The 15,751-nt window shown below is 40.3% G+C and overlaps 3 protein-coding genes across 3 annotated transcripts; 2 read left to right on the top strand and 1 right to left on the bottom strand.

Annotated features, from left to right (window-relative positions):
- Nucleotides 1–900: 900 nt before the first annotated feature.
- Nucleotides 901–6,295, top strand: arg2 (arginase 2). The gene is made up of 8 exons (XM_026308165.2): nt 901–1,309; nt 1,430–1,502; nt 3,958–4,132; nt 4,256–4,415; nt 4,689–4,783; nt 4,891–4,995; nt 5,088–5,224; nt 5,364–6,295. Exons 1-8 carry the CDS (start codon nt 1,193–1,195, stop codon nt 5,552–5,554), a joined length of 1,053 nt encoding a protein of 350 aa, XP_026163950.1. The 5' UTR covers nt 901–1,192; the 3' UTR covers nt 5,555–6,295.
- An 834-nt stretch (nt 6,296–7,129) lies between these two features.
- Nucleotides 7,130–10,339, bottom strand: vti1b (vesicle transport through interaction with t-SNAREs 1B). Its single transcript, XM_026310486.2, has 6 exons — nt 10,075–10,339; nt 9,909–9,967; nt 9,233–9,430; nt 8,820–8,993; nt 8,480–8,541; nt 7,130–7,995 (listed from the first exon to the last, which is right to left on the bottom strand). Exons 1-6 carry the CDS (start codon nt 10,169–10,171, stop codon nt 7,902–7,904), a joined length of 684 nt encoding a protein of 227 aa, XP_026166271.1. The 5' UTR covers nt 10,172–10,339; the 3' UTR covers nt 7,130–7,901.
- Nucleotides 10,340–11,031: 692 nt separating this feature from the next.
- rdh12 (retinol dehydrogenase 12) lies at nt 11,032–15,648 on the top strand. Its single transcript, XM_026310175.1, has 7 exons — nt 11,032–11,202; nt 11,733–11,851; nt 12,432–12,587; nt 12,697–12,801; nt 13,539–13,748; nt 14,125–14,314; nt 14,728–15,648. The coding sequence occupies exons 1-7, from the start codon at nt 11,129–11,131 to the stop codon at nt 14,828–14,830; spliced, it is 957 nt and encodes a 318-aa protein (XP_026165960.1). The 5' UTR covers nt 11,032–11,128; the 3' UTR covers nt 14,831–15,648.
- The last annotated feature ends 103 nt before the right edge of the window (nt 15,649–15,751 follow it).

Raw genomic sequence — 15,751 nt, forward strand, 5'->3', positions numbered from 1 at the left:
CTTCTTTTATTTCACAGTTACTGAAGCCACTCAGAGCTTTAGAAAGGTTGTGTACACTTGACCTGACCTATCCTTCAACAAAATGGTATTCCTGAGGTCTAGACTGGTCCTTTAACCTCATGACTTGGTTTTGGTCCTGATATGCACTTGACTATACATCCATCATCTAGACCCCCTTATTCCTTAACCAGGGGTCCACCCTGGACAGGTCACCAGTCCATCACAGGGCCACATAGAGACAAACAACCTCACACACTCACACTCACTCCTATGGGCAATTTAGAGTCACCAATCAACCTGACATACATGTTTTTGGACTGTGGGAGGAAACCAGAGGACCTGGAGAAAACCCACACAAGCACAGGGGGAACATGCAAACTCCACACAGAAAGGCCCCTGATGGGTTTCAAACCCAGGACCTTCTTACTGTGAGGCAACAGTGCTAACCACTCACTGGACTAAACATGTACCGGTAAAATCTTATGTTTCATTAAAATCCAATATATACAAATATAACAAAGGTTCTCTTATCTGATGTTATGATCCTAAATGTTAAACATGTAGACCTTTTTTCTGTTTATTTTACATGGAAAGTTGGTTGTGTCTCTTATGGTTGTTTTATCCACACGTGTCCCTGAGTTGTGGCCAAAACATCCAGAGCAAATATTAGTGTCAACAGGCCTGTCAGCCCCGCTCGGTTGGGTCTATGGAAATTTCCACGTAGCTCAGTCTCGCTTCACACACTAGTGTCTCCAAAAAAGCTCTCGGCCCACATCATGCCAAGGCCACGCCCACGAACAGACTGACTCATTTCGCCACCTCCCATTGGCCAACCGGAAGGAGTGTCCTCAGCCCTGACGTCAGAGGCTAATTGTGGGTATATATGAGGCTATAAAAATGTGTCTGTGCGCGCCACCAGGGGGAAAAAAATCTGACAGGTTACAAAAACATGACTCGCTTTAACCTTTTGTTTGTGTGAATAAATTAGGGTGTGAGCATGTTTACTATTAATCCGAGTCGTCCTTTTCACCAGCTCATGAATATTAAGTAGGTTCAGATAATAAGACCGGCCCCCCCTGGACTGACGCGGACACATTCAGCATCCTGAAACATCTCTCGGGGCTTTCATCAGACTTTGCTGGTCGTTAGCGGGACACGGTCGATTGTGGTTTTTGGAGGATAAAAAGAAGAAATGGCTTTGAGGGGACCACTCTTCCGGCTGCTCAGAACTGGACTCAGCCGCCGATCCTGCCAACAAAGCAGGGCTCAGTCCGTGGCTGTGCTGGGAGCTCCGTTTTCAAGAGGACAGGTAGGAAAAGCTTTATACTTTAAACAGACCTTTAACAAATTCATCAGCAAGTTTTAAATCCTGCTTCCCACGTGGATCGACATCTCCGGCGTTGACCTCACTCCTTTTATTTCCTGACAGAAAAGAAGAGGCGTGGAGCACGGCCCGAAAGTCATCAGAGATGCGGGACTCATCGACAGGCTCTCCGATTTAGGTAGGCAGACAAGAGGGCAGGAGAATCCGGTGTGTTATGTAACAGTGATGGTTGTAACCGGTGGGTCGGCTCGGCTGCAGACAGATATAACTTGTAGCTCCAGCCTGTTATGTCACCGGCAGACAGGAAATCTAAACATCCGACACAGGAGAAGAACAAAGTGATCAATAAAAACCCTTGTGTCCTCTCAACATCCACCCCCCGGCATCTTCTAGGAAAATCTCATATAATATAATATAAAATGTTTAAATGACAGAAATGTGCACAGTCGCGTTCTGGTAGCACATGGCGGGTTTAGTCATCCTGCCCCTGCAACATGAGCGAAGGGCGCAGGAAGAGGATGAGTGGCCTGTTTCCACCGTCTCGTCTCTGCAGACACTGACACGACACTTGGTCATAAGGTTGAAACAGAAACGCCTCCGGAGGTGCTGCCTTGCAGATTAGAAAGGACATCTAATGCGGAAAAAAACCCTTCTTTCTTTATTTCAGGACTTTAGGTCAGCGGGGCCTGTAAGAGATTTAGCAAAGAGTGACCTGCAGAAAAAGCCAGAAAAACTGTCACCACGGGCCGTTTGTTTGCTGCAGGAGACCTAAATAAACCAGAATATGACAAAGTCACTATAAAGTCAAGCTGAAGTTAAAGCTGGTCCAGACACAGAAAAGGACACAGCAGGTTCATATGGTGCCCCTGCAGAGACAAAAGACCAAGATCAGCAGGACTTTAACATAAACTAATGATTTGCATTATAATTTACAGTAATAATTAATCATATGTTTTTATTTAAGATTATATCTTAATAGCTCATTGAGTTAGTCCAAACATCTTCCTCTCTGTAGTGTCTTTGCCAAGACAACTCCAAAAATCATAGTGAAACAAGTCATAAAACTGCTGGCGACTATGAAGGCAATGGCACATTGCAGGTGTCTGTTGACTGTGTAGAGGATTAAAACCAGGCTGAAATCACTGCTATAAATATATTCATTATAGAGTCTGCCACAGACCAGGTCCAGTGTAATTGTACAATACCACCAAGTTCAACGGGATCCACAGACTGATACAGAAATAACGTCAGGAATTGTTGCAGCAGCTCAGTGTGTGACAGTTACATCCCTACCTGTTCCCATGTTGGAGCCAATTAAACAGATCCAGATTTGGCAGGTAATCCAATCCCGTCTGTTCCCAGACATCTGCTAATCAACTGTAAACGTCAGCTGTTGTGTAACACACACCCTTTCTACAGTTAGGACATCATTTTATTTTCTGCCCCTGATATATTTTTATACTTGTGTACAGCAGCCAAACAGTCCATGCCATTAGAAATAATACTATATATTTTGAGGTATGTTACAAAAGTACTTTAAATCAGACCAGATTAAAGTAGGTTTTCTCTTTAGCTTCTATAATATTTTAATGTTTATTGACTCATTGTTTTTGCGTCTATGCTGATGCATTTTGAAATGTGTGAAATAATCAAATAAGTGAAATGTGTGGATAAGATTATAATCATGTTTATTAATAGGATTATCACAACTCTTTAATGATGATGTAAGTTGGATGTAATTTTAGCAAGTTGCCATACCATATAAACGATTCTGCTGATATGCTGAGGCTAGAGATAAAACAAAATTATGAAAAAATAAGGTTCCAAGAAAGCAACAGTCAATTATTATTAAAGTGTTGTCTAACATTAAAATCTGCTGAATTAGCAAGGAGTCACTTTCCTGTTTCCCAGCAGCGAAACTAGATATTTACTGTAGATGCCATGTCATCAATTGATCTCAACACCTGAAACCAAACGAGCCAGACACTATGTCGTCTTACAGTCTGTACATTCTCAGGCTCGCTGTCAGTCTGTACGAACAGGTCAATAAAAAAAATACAACAAGACAAGGGCTATTCCTGTCCTTTCTGCAAATGGTAAAGAGCCACACTGGTTTCTTACTTGCCGATCGAGGCTCACATTACCACATGTACTCTCAATATGGCGGATCATATCACTTGTTTACTTCGCAGTCGACATCCCAAACTAAGTGGAAATTTTTTTCAGACTTTACATGTGCAGCCACTTTGCATAGGGTGAACTACAGTAACTGTAACCTGAGCTGAAGTGGGAACAGGGACAAATGGAAAATGCTCTGTCATGAATGTTCCACTGGCATTGAATGACTCAGCCTCCTCAGGCTGCAAGGTCAGATGGATGCAAGTTATGTCCTGCTGTAGAAGCCACAGGTTATATATGGTCTTCAACTAGAACTGGCACCGGCAGTCTTTAAAATAGGGATGTGTTGTAATGATGGGAGAGAATGTCCAGAACCAACAGGTTGTATGTTTCTCTCCATGCCCAGCTACAGTGACATGTCTGGTCTGAAGCATTGATCCCCTGCTGAGTCTCTGTAAAACACATCAGAAGAGTCAAGTGCTTTCTCTAATGGCTGCTTTTCGTTGGTTCCTCAGACTATTCTGTCCATGACTTTGGTGACCTCAGCTTCCATTACCTTGAGAAGGACGAACCCTACATGGATGTGAAGTTCCCTCGAACTGTGGGTGCAGCAAATAAGATGCTGTCTGGTGCAGTGAGCAGAGCTATTGGTGCTGGACACACCCTCATCATGCTTGGCGGTGATCACAGGTAACTGTCTCAGGATATGAAACGTACAGCACGCTGTATTTCCTTTTAACATAAATGTTACCTTGTGTTAATTAAACTGACAGAAACACCAGTATTTATAAGACCGTCCTCGTCCCTTCACAGCCTTGCCATCGGATCAGTGAGTGGCCACGCTCAGCAGTGTCCGGATCTGTGTGTCATCTGGGTCGATGCTCATGCAGATGTGAATACACCCATGACTTCCCCATCAGGAAACCTCCACGGTCAGCCGGTGGCATTCATGCTCAAAGAGCTGCAAGACAAGGTGACTGGAAACATCAGGCTTCACTAAAACAACTGGAATCAAGAATCACTGTTGCACAGGGATTTTCCATATTTTGTGATATCAGTCACAAACAATTCATATCTTAAATCAATCATGGAGTGATATTGTCATCTTTTAAAAGTCTGGTTTATCATGTGTTTTCCGACAGACTAAAAATACAATTTGTGTAGATTATAGTCCAACATCACAAAATCCAGTTGTCACCCACATACATATAAGTGCTGCACTATAATGTCTCTGTGTCCACCACAGATGCCAGATGTCCCAGGGTTCTCCTGGACAAAGCCATTCCTCTCCTCGAAGGACTTGGTGTACATTGGCCTGCGGGATGTTGACCCCGGAGAGCAGTACGTTCATACTGTCACTTTAACATTTACCAGTTGTGGTTGATAATACTTCATTTTGCAACAGATATGACAATAGCTCGTCATTATCTTGGTTTTGTTTTTTGCAGCCACATCCTGAAGAACCTGGGTATCCAGTATTTCACCATGAGGGATATTGACAGACTAGGCATCCAAAGGGTCATGGAAGTCACTCTTGATCATCTTCTGGCAAGGTACAGCAGATTTAACAGTTTAGCAAGGTAGGATTAGGATTTTTTTCGGCATTAAGGATTTTACATTCAGACTTTCTTACCTTCTTGCCTAGACAACAGCGACCGATCCACTTGAGCTTTGATATCGATGCATTCGACCCGTCTCTGGCTCCTGCCACAGGAACGCCAGTGAACGGAGGTTTGACCTACAGGGAAGGAATCTACATCACAGAGGAAATCCATAACACAGGTAGATAATTCCACATACATAGCTCATATAGACAACTTCATGCTGCTTTAACAAAATCATTATTTTCTCTGATTTTCTGTCCTTAACATTTGTTGTTGTTAAGTTTTAGTATCTAAGCCATGTATGTGTTGATGTGCAGGTCTGCTGTCAGCCATGGACCTGGTGGAAGTAAACCCCATCCTGGGGGCCAACAGAGAAGCAGTGGAAGCCACGGCGTCTTTAGCAGTTGATGTTATTGCGTCGTCTCTGGGACAGACAAGAGAAGGTGCTCATGGGTCCATCAGTGCGATTCCCTCTGTGAAAGACGACACAGAGCAGCTCCGCCTCTGAGAGCACGACAGAAAACCCACGGACTTTATCAGCATCATCCCTGAGCATTCCTCAATTGTTAACAGACTGTAAAGACTGAATTTATTAATAGCTGAGGTTCTTGTTCCGTTGTGTTTGCTGTTATGTTGGATTATGAAAACAATGTGTTGTCTGGATTCATTAAACTATGAAAGGGCTCATAGGTAAAATGACACAAATCCTTGGACTATCACGACACATAGTAATGGAAGTTTTATTCATTGATTGCAATACTAACTTATTTTGTTCCTATGTACTAATGTACTAGGTATTGACACAGCTACCACATATTTATTACTTTTAGTTTACTGAATGAACCTGCCTTAGAGGTATGATAAACTAAGTCAGATTAGTTTGCATGGGCTCAAAACTATTTTGTTGCTGTGCTGGTTAGTAAAAATTAGTAATGATAAGTTTGTTCTTTTGGACCAGCTCTGGTTATTGTATTTTCTTCAGAGTTTAATTTTGTATATTAAACATGAAACTACTAGCACACGTACTAGAGTTACCGTGTATAAATATTTACTGAGTACATCAGTATTAACTGGAACGAAAACTGTTGATATCCAGCTTTAGTCTCAAATGCTGCAAAAATATACATAATTAAGCTTAAATAGGAGTAATGCATGGATTATATTTGACTTCATGTGGCTACTGAATGAATTGTCCCTGTACCAGAGTTTATATTTTGGTCTTCTATAAATGTGATCACATTTTTGCAAAGGTGTTTTTTTTTCCTTCTTCGATTGATTTAAGTATACAGCTCAACTAAACTCAAGTCTGAGAAATTCATTAGTTTAATGTAGCTCTAATCTACAGTCATGCTAGCAGCCCTATGATGGTGGCCTGTTTCACAACTTGATGCACTGTAGTGCTTGCCATGTTTAGTATGTTAATATTTGCTTAATATAACGAAACACAAAGTAAATTCAGGCTGATGGAAATGGTAAAAAAAAACATAATCAGAAGTTAGTACAACTCATCTTAAAGGAAACATCAGCCTGTATCAACCTTTAAGACTTTGACAGCAGTAATTCTTGAGACATTTCACTAAAACCACAAATGAAAGAGGACGAGAAGATTGTCTGTCTTTATCCAGTAGATGGTGAGACATTTCAAAAGTGAAAGCTTTGACCTGATGAAGCCTCCAGCAGAAAAGCAAGAGGATCATCTAACAAATTTCGAATGGCAGTCCATTTAATATTTACTGTGTATTGAATATCTGAGATATATTGAGATATTTCAGTTTGGACTGACCATTGTCTATAGTCAGGCTACTGACATGACTCTGAATACCTGCAAAAAAAATCATGGCCATCATTTGGACTTTTAGATAATATGCTGCAGTTGGTACAATAGTTACAAAGAAACATATTGTGGCAGAGACACGTCTTCATGAACACGGCATGAAAAAATAACCTTATCGCCCATTATATGAAAAAGAATTTCTTCTAACAGATACTGTTTATTTAGCACTAAACCAGCCTGTTCAGGAGCTTCAGTCAGACATCAGCTCCACACGTCATCTCGTGTTAAACATCGGATCAAATGCAAACCTCAAGTTCATAATTTGCTTTAATGATGCAGAGTTTCAAATAAAGAATACTGAAACCTAATTCTATGATACAGTGATTAGACAACACTATTAACCATTAAGAACATTGCATCTGTGCCAAGAGTTTCCAACCATTTTTCCACATTCACCCCCCCACTGACAAATCTGGTCTGAGGTCTCAGTTCTCAGAATTGGAAAATGGACTCAATACACACGTTTGAATACTGTGGAGAAAGTCACTACAAAAATAGATTCAACTGGTGCCATTTCATCACATACTGTTTACTATAACAAAGATCATCCACAACACAACTGTGTTGAATAGTAACAGTAAAGAATCCCAATCTGAGAATTTATAAACCTCACAGATCTGTACCAGCGTCAGCTTCACACGTACAGTCACCAGGGATTCGACATGTGGGAGTCATTCGACCGTACTTTAACTTCCACAAAGTCCTCCTGCAGTGCATCACTGGCATGAACAGTGTGATGAAACAGTGCAACTGAAATCACAACCGGCCCAGGAGCTTCTGGAGGTTTGGTCCATTAACAGGTTCAAAAATTCACCATTCTTGTCAAATGAACTTCACCAGGCTACAGACAGATTCCCCTCTCAGTAAAGGCTCACGAATAAATCATCTCATTGTCTTTGTTTGCACTCACAGTTGGCTGGAAACAGCAGAACAGTAATATTGCTACTGGACAGTCAGTGGAGTCAGATGTAGCGTTTCCCTGGATCCAGAGCTGTGGCTGCTTTTAGATGGTATAGTTGACTTATCGTCTGAAGAACTTCAGGTAAATCACAGCACCCAGGATGGCCAACTCCATTAAAATTATAATACCTAAAAGCAACTTGTTCGTCATCAGCCTACAAGAGAAAAAAACAAAAAAACAAAAACATGATTGTTTTAGTGAATTTTAAATCAAAAATGTCAAATATTTGCTTTCACCTGCTCATACATGTGGATGTGATGCTTTTATTTCTCACACAGAGTAAATTCAGTATCATTGGCTTTTTGACTGTTGGTTGAATAAATGAAGACATTCGAAGGCATCACCTGGGGTTGTGCAAAATACCAGAAATTTTCTCTATTTTCTGGAATTTTATAATTGAAATGATTAATTTAGAATATAACTGCAAGATTAAGTACTGAAAATAACTTAGTTACAGCCCTAGTCATGAGTGTGGTCATAGTAATCATTAATCAGCAGTAATCACATTTAATTAATCAGCAGGACCTCACATTTAATGGTGTGCAAAAAGAACAAGAGAAGATAAATCATTTTAATGTTAAATAACATTGCTCAGAGGTAAAACTAATGCAAAAAGACAAGTTTGTTACAGCACTTACCGTCGGGACATGGCACGAAGGATTTTTCGACTTCGGCTGAGGTTCTCTCCAGTATTCACCAACTAACAAAATAAAAAGATGACTTGAAGAAGAGATTTGGCCAGACAAGACCAGTTTTAAAAACCTCTCCCAGAATATTATGTTAGGAAAACATGTAGTTACTGAAAAAAAAAAACATGCATCGGTAAAACTAAACTGTGCCATCCTGCTGTGCCCCATACGAACCTGCTGGACTCTTCACAAATGAAACTAAATATTTGTCAAATTTGTCACATATTTAGATTGAAGCTGACTGAACTACCACAGCATCACAACCTCATCTTATACCACGGTAGCTCACTCTGTCTCTAGTGCGCTCCAGCTGTTCCCTCTGCTCTCCCAGCTCCTCGATGATATCTGTGCCAATCTGCTCCGTCTTGGTGGCGATGCGTTGGCTTCGCTCAATACTCTGGCTGGCATTGTTCAGAGACTCTGTGCCCTGAAGCAGCAAAGCTCTCTGAGACTGCAAGTGCGTCTGCACAGATGGACAAAAAACCTTTACTCTCTTGAAATAAAGCAGGAAAGAGATGAAAGAGTCCTGCTTTTTTCAGTGCGACAATCAAAGCTGAAATTTTAGCTAGTTGAAATATTTCCTACCATAACAGACAGGCAACAGCTGTATTAGTACTTTATTAACATCACAATACTGCACACATACCTTGGGTCTTTGAATATAATGAGCCAATATATCAACATCCACAGCCTCACACTCACACTTTGTTGATTCTGGGATGAATAGATGCCTTGACGACTTCCTTCCAGGGGTCGGAAAGAGGAGCCAGTGCTTGGAGCAGAGCTGTTCATGTCTCGCTGCAGCTTCCCCAGATCCCGACGATACAGACGCAGCTTTGTACTCATAGAATTTCGGTAAGAGGAGGGGGCAGCACGCAACTCTTCTTCCATTCCTTGTACCTGAGAGAGATGACTGCATATAACCCATTGTATTCTTTTGTATATGGTCCAAAATGTGTTCTATTCTATCTTCTCTTTGGTCTTTTTTCTTTAATCCACCTGCCGCGCACTAATACAGTACACTGGAGTACTGTTCACCAAGCTCTGTTTTATTTTAGCCTCAGTTCATACTTATTTATTATGTCTATGTATTTATACTTGTACTTTTGTATATAATATGAACATAGTACATAATAAGGTACTCTATCTGTCTGTGTAATTCTAAGGTGAGCTCTCCTAGGTGAATAAGCAACACAGGACATTTAAATCCTCTAGACTGGGTCACATTTCTTCAAGTCATTTAAAACTGCACCGTATCTGAGCAAATGTACTTCGCTATTTTCGTCCATTCTTAATAAGAACTAAATAATGTTGGTTGTTGAGCAAACCAAACATCAACTACCATCACATGGAGCTCCCAAAACAAACATCAGCTCACCACTTCCTCAGCCTCCCCGAGTCTCTCATCGAAGCTCCGCACCAGCCTCTTCCTCTCCTCTGCGGTTACAAGACAGTTTTCACTTTCACAGCTTTTACTAATCAGACATTCAACAGTCATGGGTTAGTTTCCTACAGTTCACACGAATTTACAACACACGTTTTACCTCCGTGACATTTCAGGACTCTCTCGGGTATTAGCTTCAGCTCTTCGTACAGTGATCGGTAGATTTCGTGCAACTTCTCAAATTCTTCCGACGACATTTCGCATTAATTGTCTCTCAGCTGAGCAACGACTTTGTCTTTTTCTGTAAATATAACACTAATAACTCTAACTACTGAAAGTTAAGCTAGTTGTTTTGCTTTGGTGATGAACTGATCAGATCCCCGGGACGCTTCCGGATGATGAGGCTCGTGATCAAGCGCCTGAGGGCTCCAGACCAAAAATAAAAAAATAACCATAATTTGAGATATTAAAAATAAAACAGGCGAAATGTTATATTCCCTACTTTAATATAATGTACTAAATAAAGCTAAATATTGCTGAAAAGACTTCAGAACAAACCGCAAGGCAATTTTATTCAGGCACAACACGGACAGCTTTCACTGGCGCCAAATGGGAAAATGGGAAATGTATTTTTTCAAAAGATCCACTGAGGAAAATAATCTTTCGGTTTCGTTTTTCATGATTCGTGTTTATATTAAAACAATTGAATCGGTGTAATTATTAGAAACAAAACAATTGATGGTTGAATTAAATTATTTTATTTTAAATGGAAAACGTGATTTCGTTTTTCTTTTTTACATTCATTTGTATATTTACTCGTTAATTTGTTTGTTTTTTATTTTCTTGGGTGTTTGTATGGTTATATATAGCTGACTTAAGGAGCTTAAGGTCTAATAAAGACAACTTATTGGACACGTGATCTAATTATATTGATCAGTCTGATAATCAGGTAATCTACAAGCCTGGGACACTTATATCTCGCTATTCTTTATAAATATATATATATATATGTCAACATAAATTACCATAATCTTAAGGGTGGCTAAATACTTCTTTTCTTGTCTGACTATAAAAACTACAATCCCATGATTCCGCTCGTGGTGTAGTGTTGACCCTCGCTATGCTTCGCACCCTTTATGCTTTGACATCAGCTGTTCTGCCTGCAGAACAGTAGCGTCCAGCTGGAAGACACACAGGCGCAAATCCGAGGCATAATGCTGCTGTTATTAATCATCGCGGGGTTCGGAGTGGTCACTTTACTGGTGATTTTATTTGCACCACATATAAGGTAAGCACGAATTAATACAGTCATTCATTCTAATATAAATACAGACCACTGATAGGTTGTTGCTTGGTTGACAGGGCATTACATTGTACTGATGTAATTATTACGATGAGGCTTATTTACATTATGAAAAAAAACACTATATGCCCACTGAACCTACCAGAGCGTCAGAAAATCAATGAAACAAAATGATGAAGCTGTGGGAGCTTTTGCACAGAAATGCACCGGGTGTCTTCCATCTGAGCTGCTCGGGCCTATCAGGAGTCTGAGCGTGGGAGGAGTTATATTTGTATGCATTACTCCAACAGAGCCATTGGTTACAGGGCGGCCCCTGCTCAGTGGCGAGGCTCGGACGAGCTGTTGCTCAGGAGTGTTCATTACCCAGGTTTTAATATAAACAATTAACCCAGACTGTGCATATGTCCCATCACGAGGGAGCATACTGGCTGCAGAAGGGGCGACTAGTCATTCCCATGGAGCAGAAACAGAATCAGTGTCTTAATTATTAATCAGAGGTCATTGTGCATGAACAGAAAATATGCAGCAGGAGGAGTGTGTAAGTCCACAGCTCGTCTGGATGGGAAGACAGCCCTCATCACTGGAGCCAACACAGGGATTGGAAAGGAGACTGCCCTGGACCTGGCAATGAGAGGTGACTTTTTGGTTTTACATTTAAATACACTGAACAGCAGCCTCTTTATATTTATAACCTGCTCATGACAACCACTGAATCATCCACCAATCAACCACCATCTTACTAAATTAAAACCTGCCCACATTAAATGTTACATTGAACTTATCAGAGACATTTAGACTTAGTGCTTTGCTGCTGACCCACATGCTTCACTGGTAGCTGCCTGTAAAATTAATGACCTAATTGAATTTAATCCCGGTGTCCTCATTCTGCAGTACAGACGCTACTGACATGTAGCACAAAGTGCAAAGTTATGTTTTTAAAGCTTTGTTTAATCACATGGCAGAAATAATGCACAAAATACTATACGTACAAACGTTTTGTGTAGTTTTATTCAGTTCTCGAGTGAAGACAACATAAAAAATGTAGGTGAAACATTCATATGTAAAATGCTTGCCTCCAAAGACCAACAGAAAACCAGAGAACACCTTCAATAAACGCCACCATCCACCAAAAGCCCACACATGCCCTTTCTACCGTCTCTTCTATGAATGAATGTAGTTTCTCTTTACTTTATAGCTTATTTCTTGCATGACAGGGGCTCGGGTGATTATGGCATGTCGAGACGTGAAAAAGGGCGAGGAGGCTGCGGCCACTATACGAGCTACATACCCCAAAGCACAAGTGGAGGTTCGGGAGCTCGATTTGGCAGATACTTATTCTATACGAGCCTTCGCACAGAAATTTCTGAGAGGTTAGTAAGCACAGAGTAGCTACTCAATACTAATGTCTGTCTACAAGGACATGCTTTGTTATGTAACACCACAGTTTCCATGTTTTATTTCTCCTGATTTCTTTTTCAGAGGTCAACCAGCTTCATATCCTTATCAATAACGCTGGAGTGATGATGTGCCCCTACACTAAAACCACCGATGGCTTTGAGATGCATATTGGAGTGAATCACTTGGGTAAAAGTGCACTAATATCAATGAATCACTGAAACCTTGGAACTGATGGTCTAACAATGATTCATCAACCGGATGATTTTGGAAATGTATTTAATTTTTTATTGATTGGTAATTTGGATATGTGTCCATATATCTGGGTTTACATTTAAATGCCTGGTTTGAGAAACACTGATATTCCCGTCTATGCATAAAAACTGACATTTGTTTAGTAGATATTAAAAAGTGCTTTCATTATTAGGCATATTATCTGTTGCTTTATATGTTATTCAATTCAGTAATTTTACAAGTTCACACTTTGCAGTAAGGCTGCAAATTTTATTGTATATGAGCATCAAAACTGAAAAGTCCTTGTCACAAACCAATTATACAGCAGAAAAATATAGTGATTCTCCAGAGGAAACAATATTTAGACTGATGAAAATAAAAACATATCCACATTTTTTTTAAAGATCTGTGTCTAATATGTGGATAATTATAATGAGAATCAGTCTGAAAACTGGAAAAACACATTTCAGAAGTAAAATACAAAGGACAAATGAGTTCATTTAAGTATACCCCCCATTAATGGTCAGCTGATGGGAACCACTGCTCATTTGGAAATACAGATACATTATTAAAACAACTGAGATCTGAAGTCAGGACTGGTACCTGAGATTAGCCGATCAATTTAAAGTTGTACATACAGTCAGTGTTGATACAGAGAGTGTTTACAAGAGTGTGTGTCTTACTTCTGGCAGGTCACTTCCTGTTGACGTCGCTCCTGATCGGGCTTCTGAAGCGCAGTGCACCGGCCCGAATCGTGGTGGTCTCCTCCCTGGCCCACAACTTTGGCTGGATCCGCTTCCATGACCTCCACAGCCAGGGCAGCTACAACAGTGGATTAGCATACTGCCAGAGCAAACTGGCAAATGTGCTTTTTGCCAGAGAGTTGGCTCGTAGACTCAAAGGTACACACACACACACACACACACACACACAAACAAAGACAAAACATAGGAGAATGGACAGATGACCTGCTCTACAGACACAGGATAATGGTGAGTGGTGTGTACACACAACAAAGACATAAACAACTCAACAAGTCTTTCTTTTCGGTAATGTTTTTTAAGACCATGTAGAATACAGATGCTTATAAATTTAATGTCAAATAATAAACTGGATTTAAATTCACTTTAAGAAAAGTGAATTAGAGCACAAAACCTTTAACCTGACCTAAATTTTGGCTTTTAATAATAAGCAGGAATATTTTCAGATAATCAGTCTGGTAGATTGGAAAGACAAACTAGTATCTCCCATAGTGATGACAGTATGTTGTCCTCACAGGCACTAATGTGACAGTGAACTCAGTCCACCCGGGGACAGTGAACTCTGACCTGACCAGACACTCGACTCTCATGACGATACTTTTCACCGTCTTCTCCATGTTCTTTAAAACCCCTTGGGAAGGAGCACAGACCAGCATCTACTGTGCTGTGGCAGAGGAGCTGCACTCAATCTCTGGGAAACACTTCAGGTAGGAGGGAGGAAATCTGAAAACAACTGAACATCCTTTTAAAATACCTGTAATCATATAAGTACAAAGCTGAAACTGGTTCTGGATGCAAATTCCTTATGTGAAATGAAAATTTCATCTGTCAGCACAGATGAAAGTGATGATCACATGATGGAAAAGTAAACATACTGTAGGGCAAAAATACAGATTGTTACACAGGCGCCATCATTTTCCTCCTTTTAAACATCCCTTTAGTAACAACAAGCTCAGACATGTAAACACAGTTCATTGTTTCTGTCCAGGCCTAAAATACTGTAAGTTATGATGCCAAACATTATTATCCTGCACAGGATACATGAGAAATTAGACTGCACCCACGACTCACACCAGCATTAGTCCTTATGTAACAATTATTTGCCTTCCTGTAATTTCAGTGACTGCACCCCTGCCTTTGTAGCTCCCCAGGGGAGAAGTGAGGAGACTGCAAAGAGACTGTGGGACATCAGCTGTGAGCTCCTGGGTATTGAGTGGGCCTGATTTACTGTTTAACCCCTATCTCAGTTCTCTAAGGAGTCCTTATCCTTTCTTTTATCATTCACTTCATTTGTTTCATGATGGTTTTGATGTTCGAACATTTCTTACCTAATAAGCAGTCAGGAAATTGTAAGAGGTTCTATAATGTGATGTTGCTTTTTTGTGTAATAATGCAGTACTTGCAATAGTAACTTTTTTGGATTTTGGTGCTCTGCAGCAGCTGCACAAAACCAAAACAACAACTGTGCTATCATGAAACCTTTCCTGTTTTTTGTGACACAATGTGAATAGACTGCAGGCAAAAAAGCAACTAGTTGTGATGCTGTAGGATACTGTGAGGGGTCAAGCCAGGGTAAAAGACCAGCATTGTTATCAAATATTCTATTTTTCTCCAGAATTTGCAGTTGCATTGCTTGACTTCTGTGCCAGCTAAACGGGTTCTTACTGTATCCAGGTTCATTAGAAACATGACTTAAACTATTGAAGATCAGTGTTAGTCTGAGCCACACCTTAAACTGCCTAAAGATATGTTGTGATGACAGCAGTTATACAAAATCTTTTCTATTTTAACAAAGTCAGAGTTCCAATCACTTCACTGCAGTATTTTCTTCCAATAGCGCTGCTAAAACCTGCACATTCCTGGAGGAACCAGTTTTACATTTCTACAGATCTCCCTACTCATGTTTCCTTCTCAGCATTTACAAGGTTGCCAAGAGTTTACATTCTGTGTTTTATACAACATGCCTTTTACTACACGTACATTCGTGTTGAAGAGTTGAATGTTTACATTTAATGTAAATAAATGGAAATGTTACTATAAAGGGTGCTTCTAGCAATCATTTGATACCATCATCCAAATGCTGTCAGCACAGAGGCATGTGCTCATTTGTTTTCTTAGATGATCCACCTTGTGTGCCAAATATG

The sequence above is a fragment of the Mastacembelus armatus genome, chromosome 22, assembly GCF_900324485.2.
Source record: "Mastacembelus armatus chromosome 22, fMasArm1.2, whole genome shotgun sequence".
Classification (NCBI taxonomy): Eukaryota; Metazoa; Chordata; class Actinopteri; order Synbranchiformes; family Mastacembelidae; genus Mastacembelus; species Mastacembelus armatus.